Consider the following 20,608-nt stretch of genomic DNA (forward strand, 5'->3'; position numbering starts at 1 on the left):
ACCTTTGGATCACTGCATTCCCAAGGAATAAACTATTTTAATAGTGTTGACAAAGAATTTGTTGTAACATTCTCAATCAAAAAATTCAATTAGAAATTTACAAAAGTGCAAATTAACTACAATACTATCATTAAAGACATTAATTACTTTTATAAAATAATAACTATTTCATCCAAGTATTCTATCTTTATACCAACTGATTATGTTTTCTGGTTTATAAACAAGTATATAAATATTATAAAAATACTGTATACTCTGTATATTAAAAATTGAAGAGGCACCTAATGTTCACTTATGCCCTATAACCCAGCAGCTTAAAGTGATAGTCTTATTGTTTTCATTTTTAATTCTTCTTAATTACTATAGTATAAATACATAAAAAGAGACTTTGAAAATGGAAACCAATTTATTTTTTATTTCTAATTAACTGTGCAACAGGTTTTTTGGGTATGTGATCAAAATCAGCTGAGAATTAAATTGACACTGAAAATATGGTCAAGTCTGTTCTGCAGGGATCAGAATCAGTTAAGAAGAACAACTATGCACTCCATCCTCAGAGGTGATCTCAGATCCTGTTTGCTATGCTGCTGGAGTGAGGCTAGCTTCCCAGACCTGGCTCTCTGAACTGGGCAGTATTCTGGGGCATCTCTCATTGTCCCACATCAGTCTGCCATTTCCAACATCGACCCTGCTCTACAGATACCTTGCTCCAGGAGCTGAAAAGTCAACACACCCTGAAAATTACAAAGTCAAATGTGTCCTGCTTAGGACGTGGGTATTTATATGCACCTCTGCTATTCACAAGAGGAGAATAATAAACATTAGCAAAATATAGAACTACTCCAAGCTGTGATTGGTGTCTTTGTTTCTAATGATGCATATTCATAAAGATAAGACCTGTATCAAAAATGTGACTCCTATTAAGTATTTTCCAATAGATGCCAAATTATACAGTGACCCTGGAGGTAGAATCACAAGATCAGGACAAACACCAGAGCAGATGAAAACCCCTTCAAACAGGAGATTTTTCTTTCACTTCTCCAAAAGTGAACTCTTCAAGAAAAGCTACATTCTAATTTCCAGTTCGTACCAGCAAAGAAGGGACTGAAAGGGCTTCCTAATACCTAGACATCAGGTGTGATATGCAGCTCCTGCAGCTTTGTGAAAAGCTCAGAAAAATGTGACCAGCTCCTTGACAAATAGCCCTTGTGTAAGATATACCACCTCACCAAGAACATCCTGAGGGTGACCCAGAACCAAAAACCCTTACTTAGTCTTCTCTCATATATTATATCCCAACAGCATTTTCCCTTCCTTCCTCCCTTCCCAACCCCTTTCCTCATGTTCTTACCCTACTGCCCCATCTACCTTTCCTCCATTTCCCTTCAGAAAAGGGCAGGCCTCCCATAGATATCAATTCAAACATTTCAAACCTCCTCTCCTATTAAGACTGAATGACACAATCCAGTAGGAAGAAAGGGGTCTGAAAGCAGGCAAAGAGTCAGAGACACACCACCACCACCACCTCCAACCCCTCCCCCAGCTCCCTCTGAAAAAAGACCCACAAAAGAAGACCAAGCTACACAATTGTAAAATATATGTAGAGGGCCTAGGTAAGTCCCATGCAGGCTCCCTGGTTGTTGGGTCAGTCTCTGTGAGCCCCTTTGAGCCCTGGTTAGTTAATTCTGTAGGTTATTCTGTAGAATTTATTGTGGTGTCCATGACCCTCCTGGCTCCTACAATCCTGCCTCCAGCCCTTGCTCAGGATTCCCCAAACTCTACCTAATGTGTGGCTGTGGGTCTCTGCATCTGTTTCCATCAGCTGCTGAATGAAGGCTCTCAGGAATCATTTCATTAACTTTCTTTTTCAGTTGTGTTTGGTTCTCTCCTAGGTCTCTGGGATATCTAGTCTCTGAGTCCTGGCCCTCCCCACAGGGTCAGTGGTAAGCTCCTTCTCATGGCATGGATCTTAAGATGGACCAGTCATTAGCAAAACCCCTTACTTTGAACTTGAGTACTTGGAAAAGCCACAGAACTGGAAGAGAGCCAGGTTCTAAGGCAAAATATACATAGTCTCCTTTCCTCAAAAAAAAAAAAGTTTATTTTATGAGTTTGGATGTTTTACCTATATGTGTGTACCAGATGTGTGTATGGAACTGTCAGAGACTAGAATAGGGTCCTAATCTCCTGATATTCGTTAACAAGGATTGTTCTATGTATGCTGGAAAATGAACCCAGGGGCTTTGTTCAGTAGCCAGTGTAGTCACTGAGTCCTATTCAGACCCTCATGGTATTACATTTGGGCACTGAGCCTTTTGGCACAGCATTTTCAAACAAGTCATTGAATTGTCAATGGTCCTAAAGAATATGCTTTTCAAAAAGTTTCATAATGAAGTGAATAAGTATAATAATGTTCCCACATATAATCCTAAAAGCCACATATTTCAACTTAACCTTTGTTCATCATGATATAAAACACTGTTGTTCCTTGAAATAACTTATTTGAATGCTCTAAAAATATGCAAGACTCAGAAAATACCTATCACAGAAGCAATGAAAACAAATCAGTTCTTGGTAATACAACCATCCAGTTAAAAGAATGAGTGCAAAAAAATAAATAAATAAAAACCTACACAAAGATTATTAGGAGCTAAGAAGGGCCTATCTTCCTGTTCCTTGATAGACTGGTGAACTCAGCACCCCACTAAAACACCTGCATAGAAATCATCACTCTTAAACCCATAACGGCAGTGGGACACCCAGCAGAAAAAATATAACTCATGCTAGCTAAAGACTATGCAAAGTACTCACATGGAATTGCTATGGGGATAAAAACTAAGGACAATAAAAAACATACAAAAAACCATAGGAGGAACAAATATAGACGGAGGATTGTACGCTTTGTGAATTAGCAAAGCAAAAAAGTTCACACACATTGTGAAATGCCAGTCAGGTATGGGGTTGAGGAACCAAAGAGGAGAAGTAGTATCACAAGAACAGGATGGAGGTGGCACAGACTAGAGGGAGGCGAGAAATTACAGAGGTATTGGGTACCGAGGGAGGGAGATTTCAGAGAGAGACTTTGGAAGGTTATTGGGAGTGTGGTGATCTTGGAAGTATCTGAGTGATATATAATTGCATGGTATTGTTGGGTGTGCACATAGCACATATACAAGGAGAATATATCCAAATATGTACATGCATGTACCATATCTCTGCACCTATAGTTGCAATGGCATGGAGAAGTAATTAATGACAAATACTCTGCCAGCTTAAATAACCTTGCTTTGAAACCATATATATGCACGGTACACAACCGTCATTCACAGCTGGAAAAAGTTCCAACTGAAGATGTTGGTTGTGACTGTGTAGAAACACCCTCCTATTGAAAACAAACCAAACCAACTTTCCTTACAAACGTATAAAGTCAAATTGGGACAAACTGAGTGTTTAAGATCAGAAAACTGGAACTGTGCTTTTTTTCATAGTATCTTCAGACCTGAGAGACAGAATAGTGAGAACTTATATAGTATGTCATTGTATTTCTTCTCTGAAACCACAAAAGGCAACTGACAAGGGTCATTGATGTTATTGATTTCTGGGCAAAAAAAGGGATCTTTACAGAGGATGATTTCTGTTTCTTATCAACCAGAATCCCACCCAACCAAGCAAGGATGGGGGTGAAGAGAGAAAAGCACACACAACTGTAACCAGTCCCTCTCCAGGCCCCTGCATATCATTTTCTCCTTGTTTTCCAAATTTCCCTGCCATACCTGCTCTACAGGCTTTTAGCAGATGGCAATGTGTCTGAATAGATCCCACAAATGTGACAATAAGCATCATCTAACATTAAAAAACACTTAATCTGCTTGTTCCTGCTGGGACTGTTCTCTAATTCCATGACTGTTTTACATTTTGAGCTCATTTTGGAGAATAAAATCAACCATTAATTAAAGTCACATTTCAGCCATAACCTTACTTTTAGCCTCATCTTAAGAGTCCCCAAAACAGTTCCTCTGCAAGAATTGTGCCCCCACCACGGTTAGTTCATTTGAAAAAACTAAGATCTGCAGATTCTTTTTCTCTCAGAAGGATGCACATGGTCATTTGCCCACGCAAATAAAACATGTGTGAGGGGCATCCAAGCCTTCATTTCTGATCTCCTTGGACCTTATCCTTGCTTTCTTACCTCTGAGTTGTTAAGGTGACATTTGTGAGTTCCTGAAAACCAGCCATCACTCGAACATTGGTCAATGTCCACTTTCTGGAGGTTTATATCAACTTTCATCACACCCCTAAAATGAAAAAGATAACAAGGAAATAAAAATAAGTCAAGCCTTTGTCAATTTCTAACCATGTTCTGCCCTTGGAATCAGACAGATGTCAAGAGTGCCTTAAATTATTCACACTACCCATTCAGATTGAACTCGGGTTTGCTCAGTAGAGAAACACAGGAAGACAAACACAGTGAGTGCTCATTTTGTTCGACCTGCAAAGGTAAGAACTTTGTACCTCCACAGTCTTTGGCCCCTTTATGTCAAACCTGGCTTACAACAGCTGCTCAGTAAATAGTTGAAGGTTGACTAAACCAGACAATATTGCTGTGGACCTATCAGAAAACTTGACTCTGAAATGACATCCTCCAAAAATATCTTTTCTATGTGAATCACAGCCAAGCTTCAATCTCCTTTCTTTCTTTTTTTTTTTTTTTTTAACTAAGTCTTGTAGTGTGTTGGGAGGGCTGAAAGGGTGGGGTACCTGGGAGAAAGGGGAACAAAAGGAAAAGCGTCTCTTTCCTCTGATCTTCCATAAGTGGCATAGATGCATAGGGGGTAAAAAAGTGGGTACTTACAGCATGATATAAAATAGATAATACAGAAGTTCGAATTAACACCTATGACTAGGATAACAGAACCCCTGCCTGCTTTGACCAGATAACAGTAAATTCAAGAGCAGTTAGCACACTGCTGCCAACAACACCAATGTTGTTTATGAATGGATCATTCATGGCGTTGTGGGGAAGCACGAACAATATCCATCTGTGTTTCTGACATACTATCCATGACAGATAATAGATGATGGTTATAAAACCATTATAATAAACTATAATAAATATATATTCTACTACGTGTGCTGCTTGGATCTTGGTTTCTGTTTTGTTCTTTGCTTTGTCAGTTTGACACAGGTTTGGTCATCTGGGAAGAAGGGTCTGACAAAGTGCTTCCATTATAAAGGCTCTGGCTGAGCAGGCAGAAAGCCTGTGGGGCACTTTCTTGATTAAAGATTTGATGGGAGAGGGCCCAGTCCAGTGTGGATGGTACCACCCCTGGTGGGTGGTTCTGAGCTATGCAAGAAGCATTGTGAATAAACCACGTGAGCAAGCCACTAAGTAGTGTTCCTCCATGGTCTCTGCTTGAGTTCTGTCCTGCAGGTTCTTGTCATGCCCTTCCTCAGTGATGGACTGTGATCTGCTACATTTGAGCAAAATTAACTTCTTCCTCCCCAAACTGTTTTTGATCATGGTATTTATCACAATGGAAGACAAACAAAAATAACAGGACAGGAAACATTACAAAGTAAGAAAGATTATCATGGAGGGAAATAGGTCAACCGGACAAGAAGAGGCCAGAATACTATTGATGATTAGAATAATTATAACCTGTCTTGCCTTTCATCACTAGCATCATGAAGTCTCCCACTGAGCTATTATTGGCTACTACATTTTAGTATTCTCCCCTGAATGTCTCATTGTAAAGCATAAATTAACTGAAATATCCATTTTTACACATTTCACAATTATTAGAAATAATGAGTTCTGATTTTCTTCAGCTATTTGCAACATCAAGGGGAGCTTAGTGCCAAGACGGGACAAGTGCCCCAGCTTGCTCAGTGCCATGCTCGCTAGTGCTACAATTCTGCTCTTTTTTAAGAAAAAAAGAAGACAATTGGCTTCAGAAATAAGTAACTTACTGGTTAAGAACGCTCTCGCTTAATTTCAAGTTCATATACAGACACCAAAAAGTCACCACAGACTTTCAATCCAGCCACAAAACACTTTGGGTTTGCACAAAACCACCAGAGGTAAATGAGCCGTGTGGCCACCAGATGGGAAGTCAGTGCTGACTCATCGTCATTAGAGCTCCGTGGTGCCTGGAGAACTGCTGAGCCCTGAGGAAGGTGCTGCAGTCTTCTGGAGAGGTGGAGTTTGGGGCGACTTGGTGAGAGGGGGAAAGCTCTCTTACTGAGGGGACAGTTGGAAGGTATGCAGAGACCCAAATACAGACATTCCTCATTCAGAAGCCAGCTCGCAGCCCCAGCATGCCTGTACCCCATCCCTGGAGCAAGGTCTCAGGAGCAGGCAGAAATGTTATTCTTCCACCTCTGGAAAACAGCAGCTACTCTTCCCCTAAGACCCTCGGTGCTCTGCAGACCAGTGTGTTTTCTTATTCACTGTCTGAAAAACAATCTTTTCATTCTTGATAACTTGAATATTCTGTCACTGTGAATGTGCTTCCGTGTCAGAGCTGCTGCCAAGTGCTGTAAGGTGGCTTCCCCACACTTTTCTCGTATTTTGATGCATCTATCTTATTGTCACTGCTGGTGGCTCGTTTCAGATCTTCATATCCAACCCACATAAGAGCTTTTCTTTTAGAGTTTAATTTATATATTTTATAATTGTGAATACACTGTCACTGTCTTCAGACACACCAGAAGAGGACACTAGAAGCCGTTACAGAAGGTTGTGAGCCACATGTGGTTGCTGAGAATTGAACTTAGGACAATTGAACTTGGGACCTCTGGAAGATCACCCAGTTCTCTTAACCTCTGAGCCACCTCTCCAGCCCCCAGGTAACAGCTTTTTAATAATAGTTTGGTTCTATCTGGTATTGTTCCAGGAGGAGTCCCAAGTGTGAACTGTATAAAGGTCAGACCTCTCATTCTGAAGTAAACACTAAGTCGCTGATACACTTTCATAACAGGTCAAACTTTGTTCTGACAAATTCGTATTATAACTTTTGATGGGTTCATACCACAGACATGAGGAATATTACCAGAGTCCATTTCTGAATTTGTTTTCCTGTTGCTGTGATAAACAGCATGACCAGAAAGCAAGCTGGGAGAAGGAAGGGTTCACTTCATCCTATACGCTACAGTCGGTCATTGAGGCTACCACACAAACAAGCACATAAGTACCATACAGTGAAGGTTATAGAGCCCTTATATAAATATGATCCTGGCCCTGCCCCTTTCAACACCAATGTTTTCATTTTCATTAAGTATGCAACACAAACTTATCAGCACACATCTCACAGCTGTAGATAAGAAATCATCTGAAGAAGAGAGAACAGAAAAACTGGAGATCAAAGAAAGCTCCTAGAGGTTACTGTTTCTTAGCCCTGTAACCTTGGACTATCATTCTCTGCTCCATTGCTGGGGGTGTGAATGGCGGTAACAGCCTATGGAGTCTGTATTAAGGAAAACATATGAAAAGGTGTGCTCACATTATGAAAGGAGAAAGGTGAATAACAATCTGGCCACAAACCCCCGTGATCTAAAATGGGAATCTACCACCTGCCTGTTGGTGTAATAAGACACAGTTGTGGGATTAACTAGATACTGTCTGATTAGTAGGTCCACTCCATCACATGAAACACCATGTCTAATGTTGCTCAGGTGGTCAGGAACCTGGGACTAGATAGGACCTAGGAGAAAGACAAACACAATTTTCCGCTAGAGCAATACCCCTCCCACCCAGCTCCACGAGCAGAATGACCACTCTAATTTCTGGCTCTTTCCTTTTGCATTTAAATGACATTTGTCTTCTGATTGATGGCCCATGCCACTTAGTGTATTGCCCCCAATTCACCCATGTTGTAGCATATATCAAAAGTTCCTTTCTTTAAAGTTGAGAGATAATCATTTTATTTATTCATCTACAGGTGGGCACTAGGCATGAGAGCAGATTCATAAGTGTTTTTAAGCAACATTCAAATAAAGTATTAAAAACCCACTCTGAAGTATTTGAAGACAAAACTGTTTCCTGTCCTCCCTGCCTACCAGCATGGCCAGTACACCCAGTTTAGGAGAAGCTGAATGAAGGTCAAACCCAGGATTTTGTGTAAAATGAGCAAGTTTGTGACCAACTGAATTATATAGTCCCACCCCTTGGGGTTTTGAAAAACAAACATACAACAACAAACAACAAAAACCCACAGGAGTCTTCTGCAAGAAAACTTCTCTATGTCAGAGACCATCCCAGAGAACCACAGCTGATTTTAATGAAAAGAACAAGAAATTGTGAGATTCCCCAGTCCCAGCTGATACATCTCCAACACAACTCCAGCAACTAAGGCTCAGGAGTCACTGGGGGAGAAGGATGGCAAGACTGTAAGAGCCAGAGGACAGAAAGGTTGCTGTGAGATTCTATCTTCTACAAATGTTATCACGACTATACCCATGAAGTCTCATCAGCATTGCTGCTGAAACAAAAGCAGACCATGGCACCAATGGACAGGCAAGCAGGGAAGAGGAAATCTCAATGAACCTTAACCATAGAGAAAAACTACCAGCAACCCTGAAATGCTGGGAGCAGGGGACCTGCCTTTCCCAGGGAAGAGACCCCTATTGGCTATCCATCATCAGGCAATGTTGTGCACCAGAAGGAAGAAGGAAGAATGCTGGGGAAGAATACTCCACAGAATGTACACATTACCTATGAAAGAAAATACATGTTCACCACACAATACAAAAGGACTGTAGGGGAAAGCGAGTTTGGAGCCGACCTCAGGGTTATAGCTTGTGAAGGCAACTGTATGTTGAGTTGATCTTGATGCCAACAGCATTCTACACAGCTCCAAAGTACCATTGTTCTTTAGGTTTTGTTTCTAACTCATGCACACTCACACGCATACGTAGGCAGACAGACAGAGACAGAGAGAAGGGGAGGAAGGAAGAGAGAGATTCATTTAGAAGAAAGCCTACTCTGAGACACTGGTATTGCTGATGAGGTAGAGAATACAAAAACATCCTCTGTTCATGCAGAAAAGCATATGAGAAGCTATTTTTTCCACAGAAGCATTCTTTCACAGAAGCATCTTTTCACAGAAGCATCTTTTCACAGAAGCATCCTTGGTCCTTTCTTCTTCATCCTTGATTCTCTTCTGGAGGTACCCTGACTTTCCTCCTCTTACAATTATAAAATAGTAATTAAGAGTCAGAATTTTTCTTTTTCTACATTTTCCCATTTCTAGTGAAAGCTAATATAAAAGCATTTTAAATGTAACTTCAGAATCAACAGAGAGGCAGAATTAAATATTATTATTAACTTAGCTTACAGGAAAATTAAAAAAATCAATTAGAACAATAACAGTTACTAGGAATGGCCAAACAAAACCAAAACAAACAAACAAATAACAGGCCCTGTGGGTAATGAACAAAGCAAATATGGTTTGTAAACAGTGTTCTGCTGAACTGAATACACCGGGTACTAAAGATTATATTTCAAATTCCTGGCCAGCTGTGGTAGTGCACACCTGTAATTCTAATACTTGGGAGCTAATGCAGAACTACCACCACAAAGTCATGGCTAGCCTGGCCCACATAGCAAATTACAGGCAAGCCAAAGCTACATGGAAAAGCCCTGTTATACATGTAAAATGTAATTGAGCCTCATGGAGTTCTTTTCAGTTTTCAAAGGACTTATTATCTGACTTCATATTTAATACACTGGCAGTGCACACTTGTCTTAGTCACCGCTTAAAGGGGATAAGTAAAGATAATGTCTCAGCTAACTGAGAGACTAAGGGGATGACTCAGTTGTTCACGTACTTGCCATGCAAGCGTGAGAATCTGACATTGGAATCAAACCCTTGGGTAAAGAGGGAGGCTTGGTAATACATAACTAATGATTCTGCCAGGGAGGTACAGGTGAGACAGTGCCTGGAGCTCACTGGCCAAGAGCTCCTGAGTTCACTGAGAGACCCTGTCTCAAAATCACTAGGGCAGGGGTGATGGAGGAGGACATCCAACATAAATCTCTGGCCTCCACATGCACACTCACACACATGTACACATGCACACAGGTGCACACACATAGTAGCTCCTGATGTCAGAAGAGTGGAATCAAGAAGGTAGGTTCTTCTCCAGCAATCAGAGGCTGTCAACGTCATGCAGATGAAAACGCAGCTCCCTCTCAAAACCAAAACCTGCGTTTTCTGCCAATCACACCCTTGAGTTTTCAAACAGAATTATACAAACTCAAGCTAGTAGAATTACAACCTCTGTGCTGCAACCCAGCATTAAAAGAGCAATTCCCCCAAAGATAATAGTAGAACAACAATAGGGCAAAAAAAAAATAAAGTAAACAATAAAAATAACCTGTCTAGATCAAATATTTACCTAGCAAAAGAGATGTGTTGGGAGAGGCCTGGCTCTTGCTGGATATGCCCAGAATGCAAAATCCTGACTTCTCCATTTAGGCCATGTCTAGGGTTTTCTTCTACATTAAGCAATACTTTGAGATAATGAGATTTTTTTCATGCCAGTCAAAGAGAAAATTTTCTTCTGCTTACTATAAAAGTCCCTAGGCTCAGAATTCACCTGTACAATTGAACCCACTGCATGAACAGGTATTCGTCATGGTGTATTCCTTGTATTCTGAGATCTCTTCAGGATTGAGAAGCTTGGACTGACTGATCCTCTCTCTGTGTTCCAGGAGCTGTCTGTCATCTTCAGCAGTAATAAAACAGTAACAAACTAGCTGACCCACATGCAAGTAAAGTCTAGATAGGATTTGCATAGCACATCCAAACTATCTGTTCATTTCTCTAGCTCTTGTCAAATAAGTTGTGTCCTTAGTACACCTAAGGTTCATGTACACAATATGCACCCATCAGCACCAACACTGCTGCATGATGTCTGGAATGTTAGAAGGACAAATCCTGTCACTGTACTTGACATCTGATGTACGTTTTCAGAATATGGGGATAGCTTAGTACATACATTTTGCAACAAAAGATACAAGCCAAAATGTATCAGGGATTATCTTTTACCACTGACACAGGTGATCAGAGTATTTTTTTTCTTTTGGTTAAACATGACTTTCTATAATTCTAGGTAATCACATATTTTTACAATAAAAAGTGGTTCTGACTTAGACTAGACAATTACCGTTTCACCCTCTATGAGTATATAAAGATTTATTATGTTCCAAACTCTTCCCTTTTTTCCAATCATTGTGTTGTTACCTTTATTAACTCATAAGATCTTGAATTCATAAGAATCTGCCTGTGGGCCAGAGTGAATCTCTTCCATCTGTTCAACCAAGCCTAGTTGGTGAAGGGAAGAGGAATGAGCGAATCAATTCAGCGCTACGATTAAAAGCACGTTGAGCACGCCCTCATTGTCTCGTTCAGATGAGAATGAAGCAAATAGTGGCAGAGTGGTAGAAACTGCTTTGGCATTATGATGCTAAGCTTCATCTCAGCTCTCAGTAGGACCTGTGTAACAAATAATGCTTGATTAATAATATCACTAAAATAACTGTGGACCATCTGGCAGTGGTATACAGCTGCATCCATTGATGGGTGAATAGAACAGCAAGGTAAGTATTCATTGTCCCTTTATTGTATAGTGGCTCATTGTGCATTCAGAAAACCTTAAGTTCATCTCTGCCACCTCCATCTCTACAACAGTTAACAAATAATAAGTTCAACTCTGCTGCCTTCGTCTCTACAACACTCAACACATAATTTTTAAGCACATCTGCTTATTTAGAAGACCAAATTTAAAAGATATTTTAAAGCCACTTTTTTGGAGTTGTTGTATAATTAATAATAATAATTAATAATAATAATAATAATAATTTTCCTAAATAAAGCTTGTATTTAGTTTAAGTCTGTTTCTCAACAGTGTGACTGCCCATAGTCATGACTTGACACTGTTGTGGTGATACAGTGTGAAAGACTCTGCTTCCTCCTCAGCCTCTAGAAGAATTATACCGCACTCTTTCTTGAAGCAGGAAAATGTTCTCCTCCCCCACATCACTTTGCAGCAGATATGTGCAGAGCAGCCTGCCAACACTTTACATGGCATACTCACTTGCCATCTGCCTGGCTTCGTGGTCTGGGAAGTCTATTTGACAACCAGGACAAGGCTTCTGTGGGCAGTTCTGTCCATTTTACATAGAGAAGGAAGATGACTTATTTAACTTTAATGAGAACCAATAAATATAAAATGAAGTCAGGTCAGGTATCAGCAGACATCAAGCCTGAATCCACAAATATAATCTGCATTTGGGGACTTCTGTGGGTGACGCTCTGAAAGCTAAATGTGGTACATCTTTTAAAATCACTGTGGTTTACTGTCTGATAATGATGATTGTCTGCTGAAAATATATTTTGAGTCTGCTGCCTTTATAAAGGGAGCTGACTAATGTTTCTTTCTGTGGTTATTTTCAGAGAAGTAACCCTGAGCTACAGTTTAACAAACACACCTACAGTGTTCTTTACAGCATCTGGTTATGGCCACTTATGACTGAGTGTGAAGAAGTCGCTTGTACTAACCTGTTTAATTCATGCTGTCCTGTGGGAGAGGACACTTTTTTTACTTCATAGATGATGAAAATAAGGTTCAGAAACGTTACATAATGTAACCAAAGCTATATATACCTTTTTGAGTTGTGCAAAGAAAAAAAAATGAGAAGACAGAGTGTGTCAGCAAAAACAAATGCAAACACTGTAGTCTATCTTAAAATAAGCAACATCTCTCCCACAACTTGAAATTCCATGGGGATTTTCTCTCTCTCTCTCTCTCTCTCTCTCTCTCTCTCTCTCTCTCTCTCTCTCTCTCTCTCTCTCTCTCTCTCTCTCCCTTTCTTTTAGTAGTATGAGTCTTAAAGTCAAATTACATGTACCTGATAACCTGTACAGATTTTAAATTCACACAGCACTTCTTCATGTCTAGAGTTCAGGTTTACATGGTCTTCCCACCAAGAGATGTGACTCATGTGAATAAACATATCTGGATTCATAAGTAATAACAGAAAGTAAAATCAACAACAATTATTTCCCAGGAGTTTTTAAAATGAGAAGTTCTTGTTTGATCCCCAAATGTAAACTGGATGTCTACTATTTTGAACCATAAATGTTTAGTTATGACTTGAATGCACTTAGTATGTGTCAGACATTATGCAAGACATCATTAAAGACCTCATCACTGAAATTTCATTTACTATTGTTCTCCCCAACTTATACTGTGAGATGAATGATTGACATTATTTTTCCTAAAAAGCACTTGAGAAACTTAGTATGCAAAGAAGGGAAAATGTTCCAGCAACAGAGCTAGTATGTGAAAGAGCCGAATGTGATGACATGCGGGTACCATACTGGTCAAAAGGCCGAACTCAAGTTCTTGTTCAAGATGTTGAACTAAGCACCTGTATCTCTGCATCCTACTCCTACGTCTAACCACAATGCCAATAATTAAGTACAAGATTGAATAGACAACATGAGAGAAAACATTAGAGCCCAAGATTGACAGGTTCCCCAGGACTATCCTAATGATGTCCCAAGAGTGGAGGCAGTTAAGTGGAGGGAGGCCAGAACACAGGTGGAAAGTCCTAATCCAACTGATTTTAAAGAAAAAGCTTAAGCTCAAAATCACCAAGCATCAAAAGGGGAGTGGAAATTAGGGTGCAAAAAGATCATAAATGAAAGGTCATGTGCACAGTGACATGGTTGGCATACCTTCCCCGTGTCTGTGAACTGATGCCTCTACTTCCAAACCAAAAACCAAGAATTCCCATACATATGTTTCAATAAATGGCTTAGAGGTGCTGAAGCCCCTACAATAACTTTTAATTCTTCCCGAATTAAATTCTAAGTGGAGATAAATGGCCAACTTGTTCTCCAAAATCCCTAAAGTGAATGAACCCTGACACTCAAGGGGGAAGCACACAGAGGAACATGGCTACCCATCTGCCACAAGAATTCATGCCATCCAAGCTGATTACATTCAGTTGCATATTTAATGACCAGTTAAGGATGAATATACAGTTGTGAAAAAAACGAGCAGAAGAAAGTGCTCATGAACTAAAATTTTATGAAGACAGAGATCTTACAACTCAAAAACATTAAGTCCTGCAAATTATAAAAAGAAAATAGAACTGAAAGAATCACTAAGAACTACAGACACTGAGCTGGAGAAATGGCTCACCTGGCAAAAATACCTATTGGCAAGTCTGATGACCTGAGGTCAATGCCAGGGTTATCCTCTATCCTGTACATGTGCATACACATAAGCACACAAACTAAGTAAACAACCCATTTTAAACATACAGAGCTTACAGAGTTGTTTGAGTTTCTGTTTGCTGAAAAGTACCCATCTGATCCCCATAGTGCCTGCAAAGTTTACCTCCAACTGATAGAGCATGAGGGCTCTTCTTTCATTTCCTCTCTGTTCTTTGGTTTCGTGATAGTAGTCATTCTGATGGGAGTGAGGGAGACTCTCAATGTAGTTTTAATTCATATTCTTGGGCTGGCTTGGGATATAGAATGCTTTTGAATATATGTATTGGCCTTTCCTATTTGAGGATAGTCTGTTCAGTACATTTACCCACTCATTGATTGGGAGTTGGGATGATATTTAATTCCTGCATGTGTTTATATATTCTAGATAATAACCCTTTGCCTGAAAGATAACTAGCAAGTATTTTCTTTTCTTCTGTAAACTGCTACTCTATGCTACTTTTTTATAGTAAATTCAAGGCTCTTTCCTACTTTCCAGTCTATTAGATTCAGTGTGTCTGGTTTTATACTGAGATCTTTCATCCACTTGGACTTGAGCTTTGTGTAAGGTGACAAATATAGGTCTATTTTCTTTTTTTTTTACATACAGACACCATTTATTAAAGATGCTCTCTTTTTTCCACTGTACATTTTTGGTTACTTTGTCAAAGATCAAGTGTCCATGCATGTGTGGTTTTATTTCTGGGTCATCAGTTCTATTCTACTGATCAACCCGTCTGTCTCTGTATCAATACCATGCTGTTTTAATCACTATTTCTCTGCAGTATAGCTTGAGGTCAGATATGGTGATTCCCCCTGAAGTTCTTTTATTGTTAAGAATTGTTTTTGCTATCCTTGGTTTTTTTTTTTTTTTTTTTTGTTTTGTTTTGTTTTTTTGTTTTTCCATATAAAATTGAGAATTTCTCTTTCCATGTCGTTGAAGAAATGTGTTAGGATTTTGATGGGAGTTGCATTAAATCTATAGACTACTTTTGGTAAGGATGGCAATCTTTATTATGCTAATCCTACCAGTCCATGAGCATGGGAGATCTCTCCATTTCCTGGGGTCTTCGTTGACTTATTTCTTGAAAGACTTGAATTTCTTGCCATACAGACCTTTCACTTGTTTAGTCAGAAACAAACCAATCAAACCACCAACTAATGAGTACACATAAAGCACCATGGCTCCATCCTCACATGTAGCAGAGGATAGCATTATTAGGCATCAAAGGGAGAAGAAGCCCTTGGTCCTGTGAAGGCTTGAGGACCCAATGTAGGGAAATGCCTAGGCAGGGAGGCAGGAGGGAGTGGGTAGGTGGGTGGGAGAGCACCCTCATAGAGACAGGGGGAGGGGGATAGAATGGGGTTTCTGGAGGGGGAACCAAGAAAGGGGATAACATTTGAAATGTAAATTTTAAAAATATCCAATAAAAAAGAAATAAAGAAATGTTCCAAGTCCTTAGTCATCAGGGAAATACAAATCAAAATTTACTCTGAGATTCCACCTCACACCAGTCAGAATGGCTAAGATCAAAAACTCAGGTGACAGCAGATGCTGGCTAGTATGTGCAGAAAGAAGAACACTCCTCCATTGCTGGTGGGATTGCAAACTGGTACAACTGCTCTGGAAATCAATCTGAAGGTTCCTCAGAAAATTGGAAATAGATCTACCAGAAGACCCAGCTCTTGGTCAGAAGACCAAAATATGCCCCACCATGCCACTAAACACATGTTCCACTATATTTATAGAGGCCTTATTTGTGATAGCCAGAAACTGGAAACCACCCATATGTCCAACAATGGAAGAATGGATACAGAAAATGTGGTTCATTTACACAATGAAATACTATTCAGCTATTAAGAACAAGGACTTGATGAGTTTTGCAGGCAAATAAATAGAACTAGAAAATATTATCCCAAGTGAGGTAACTCAGATTCAAAATGGCACTAATAAGTGAATATTAGCCAAAAAAATTACAGAATATCCAGAACACAATCCACAGAACTCAAAAAGGTTAACAAGGTGAAGGGCCCAAGTGACGATGTCTCAACCCCATTTGGAAGAAAGAAGAAAGCAATCATAGGGGGCAGAGGGAGGGAGGGTCTTGGGTAGGACAGGAGGGGGGAAGAAGAACAAGACCAGGTATTTGGGGGGGACAGAATTGAAGCCTTGAAGGCTAGAAGGGTAAATGAAAACAGGAAACCTCAGAAGGTAAGAGGTAGAGGAACCCTCTAACAAATACCTGGGAGGTCAGAGACTCTCAAAACTCAAAGAGAGGGACCTTAGATGAAATGCCCTACAGTGGATAGAGGGAGCTTGTAGAACCCACCTCCAGTAGAAAGGGCATCAAGTGGAGGGATGGAGTTGTCATCCCACTATCAAAATTTCTGACCCAGAACTGTTCCTGTTTAAAAGACCTGAGGAACAAAAATGGAGAAGAGACCGAGGAAAAGGGGGTCCAATGACTGGCCCAAAGGGGAGGCTCCAAGGCCTGACACTGATGCTATGGTGTGCTTACAGACAGGAGCTTACAGACATGGATGTCCTCTGAGAGGCCCAACAAGCAGCTGACTGAGACAGAAGCAGATACTTACACCCAACTGATAGACTAAAGTTGGTTGAATTAGGGAAAGGCTGAAAGAAGCTGAGGAGTAGGTAGACCCCATAGGAAGACCAGCAGTCTCAACTAACCTGGATCCCCAAGATCTCTCAGATACTATCAGCCAGGCAGCATACAAGAGCTCGTCCAAGGCCCCTGACACATATATAGTAGAAGACAGGCTGGTCTGGCCTCAGTGAGAGAAGATTCACCTAAACTTCAAGAGACTTGAGGCCTCAGGGAGTGGGGAGGTTTCGCAGGGTGAGGTAGAGTGGCAGGAGGTGGGGTGAGGACATCCTCTTGGAGATGGGGGACAGTGGAGCGAAGGAATGGGATGAGGAACTGTCAGAGGGTAGACCAAGAACAATATAATGACTGGGTGTAAAAAATAAGATTAATGATAATTTTTTTAAAAATTAGGCATAAACAGTATCTCTGAAGAGGTGAACATGTTTACAAACCAAGGAACCATTTAAACAGCCCTAAAGTTCAGAGTCTCTGGCAGGAAACACCTTTACCATTACTGGCCACGTTGAGACAAAGCAGCTGACAGAAATACTTTCCCGTATCCTGTCTGGTTCAGACAGTCTGATGAGCTGAAGGAGACTGGCTGAAGCTCTGCTCAAACAATATGAGCATCCTCAGTCTTTACATTTGATGGCCTTTTGGACTCTCAGTATTTTAAAATACAACCAATTGTTGATGTAGATGATGGCTACCGGTATTTTGGTTTTTCAAATTACAATTTGATAAAGATTTTGTTTACATGTTCAACAGGCTGTGTTTTGGTTTGATTTCTATTGCCACAAGCACCACGACTAAAAGAAAAGAAACGCAAATACTATATGTTTTCTCTCCTATGTAGAGTCTAGCTTCTTATTGTTTAGTATGTACAATGTATAAATGTGGTCAATACCAGGAGACTAGAAAGGGATCCATGAGAGGACAAAACTGAGGCAGGAAAGACAGTAGGGCACATGAGGCATTAAAGTAGAAGAGGAAAGTTGAATATTAAAAGGAAAGTAGGCAAGCAATGGGAGAGAGAAGCCACAGGGGCGGTCGCTGAGGAGAAAATACCATGAGAAAATGTAACCTAATTGTAACTTAATTTTAAAAATAAGCAAATGGAAACAATACAGGACATACAGGAATGAGTCCAGAAGGCCAAATACACCAGTGATGGGTGTTCCATAAAGAGGAAACCAGTGGCAGGTCACACTGTGAGCAGCACCAGCAAGTAGTGCCCGTGCATGAGAAAAACCGTGCCTGAGCAGATTAGAATGAGTATTCTGAACTCAGGGAAGAGACCTTAAAGGTTTTCATGAGAAAACAGTAAAGACTGGACATAAAGTACAATGTGTTAGGTGAGCGGGTGTTTCGATGAGAGGGTGGCTGTCAAATGGACCATAACAATTCCTTCACAATTCAGAAGGCAAAGCAACCTTGAACTTATACTTCTATATTTTGTTAATCTTCTATACAAAGACACAATGGCTATTTCAGGCTCAGAAAGATTCAAAAATCTTATGTTCCACATATCCTTCCTTGGGAATAAAGTGTTTGGGGGATATAGGGAAGAAATACAGAAACAATAGGACAGTTCTGGGTCAAAACCAAAAGGTCAATATTTTAAAGGATCTCCATGACAACCACTGTGGGAGATCTAAAGCAAGACTGTCGTCTATGCAAACGTGAGTTTCCTAGACTTGGGAGGCTAGATTCTGTTAGAAATAAGTCACATTTTGTCATTTTACTGTGCTTAAGGAGGCAAATTAATCAATACCTGAGCTTAGTGGCATGTACTAATAATCCCACACTTGGGATGCTGAGGCAGGAAGATCCTGAAGTCAAGACTGTCCAGCACTACATAATAAGTTTCCAGAGGAGGAAGTCTTGATACAAGTTCATATAGACTAAATGTAGCACAGTTTTCAGTGCATTGTCTCAGAAAATGTTGATGCACTAGAACTTAAAATTTAGAATAGTCTTTAAATCCAAGTTTTAGTTCTTAGAAGTAACAAAGCGAAGCATGTATGCCCCATGTCCCCAGCCTTGATTGTAGAAACTCATTTTCTGTGATAGGTAATGGTTAATGCAGACACTCACAACTGGTCAAAGTGGAAGGTAACGTGGCTGTTCTATACACAGCCCTAAGCAGAACATCTGTGCCCTTTCCTGGGGTCAGGAATCATGATGGCTTTAAGAACTGGAGGACAGGAAAGAGTCCTATAAAATGCTATCCTCAGAGCTGACTCAGCCATCACAGTCATGAACACACGTCTGTGGTTGGTTATATACACAAGAGCTGTACACACACAAAAAGGGATATGAGAGCGGGGCAAATGTCCTTGGGAAGAAGATGAGGGGGTCAGTAGGAGGAGAAGGAGAAGAAGTGATGGGGACAAATACAACCATAATACAGTGTTTGTGTATGTGTGTGTGTGTTTGTGTATGTGTGTATGCATGTGTGTGTGTGTGTGTGTGCGTGTGTGTGTGTGTGTGTGTGTGTGTGTGTGTGTGTGTGTGTAAAATTGTCAAAATCTAAATTGGGAAATATTTATAAAAACATGTTATCATATAAAAATATTAGGATAAACAAGAGTAGGAGGGCAAAGGAAAAAAAGTAAACAACAGAGGACCTTAGATGTGAAATTCAAAGTAACCACTTGGAAGTGCTTTAAATATAGAGTTAGTAAAACAATGGAGAGAAAAACGGTGAAGTACAGAAAACTAACCCAGTTGATCCCAGTAGAAAAAGTAATGAGAGTTCACTGCTAAAACCTACTCTTTCAACTTTCTACTATTAATAGTCATTGTGTTGGAATAGCAATAAAGTCCAATTAAGGAAAAACTCCTGGTCAACAGAATAGAATTTCTGCCCAGAGTGGATACCTAACGTTCCAGTTGGACAGGCAACTTAGGAAGGAGTGTTCACTTTAAACCATGTCAAAGAGGTGGTCAGAATAATTACACCTTTAATAAGATACTATACTTTCCTTTCCCAAAATTTCCACTACCTCAAGTCACATATGGTTGCCATAAGGTATGGTATATGTGCCCATGTTTCTGAGTTTTGACTCAAAAAAAAAACCAACTATTCTTTTTTCTTTGTCTTTTTCTTTTAGACGTTGGCTGTAACCTAAATATGCTTCTTTAGGTGCCCATGGTTTTTCTCTAAGACTTCTCTCCACCATGTGGCTGCTTTCTACATGTAGTAACTCACACAGTATGCTATCTCTGTTGTCTTTTCTTCTACCTTCTGTTCTCCTCAGCCAGGCAGATGCTGAAATTTGCAGCTCAAATGAAATTGTCCTTGAGCTTCCAGTTGAGTCTATTTAAGTTAAATTATTTTATTAATGAAACTAAGACTCCTAAGGAAGAACCCTGATTTCACTAGTCAACCATTATAAACCTGTCTACCTACACCTCTTTTCCCATAATTCAGACTCTACTCTCTCCAAATCCATGTTTTAAAGGCCCATGGTCTCACTTCAGAGCTCTCTGCCTCTTATTGCCTCTTCTACAAGCATCCTGCAACCTCAGCATCTTAGACATCACCTCAGAAGTCAACCAAGTAATCAGGCTGGCTAGCTAGAAGGATGGCAGGGACCTGCATGTCATCATCCCAGCCTGGCCCTATGTCTCCTTCCTGGGCCTCTCCCATTATCCTCTTGTTCTGTTTCTGAAAAGAATGTTTTATCTTATAGGACTGAGCCTGAAAAC

General features: G+C 40.2%; 1 protein-coding gene across 1 annotated transcript in view; it reads right to left on the reverse strand.

Moving 5' to 3' along the window:
• The window catches only part of GPR158 (G protein-coupled receptor 158), a gene marked incomplete at both ends in the record, with an annotated part of 357,084 nt that overhangs the window by 325,297 nt on the left and 11,179 nt on the right, over window positions 1-20,608 (reverse strand). The window contains one exon of the mRNA XM_080917650.1: window positions 4,190-4,295. Within this exon, the coding sequence (XP_080773776.1) occupies window positions 4,190-4,295 (106 nt within the window). The remainder of the gene's footprint in view (window positions 1-4,189; window positions 4,296-20,608) is intronic.

Source organism: Micromys minutus, assembly GCF_963924665.1.
Source record: "Micromys minutus genome assembly, chromosome: 6".
Classification (NCBI taxonomy): domain Eukaryota; kingdom Metazoa; phylum Chordata; class Mammalia; order Rodentia; family Muridae; genus Micromys; species Micromys minutus.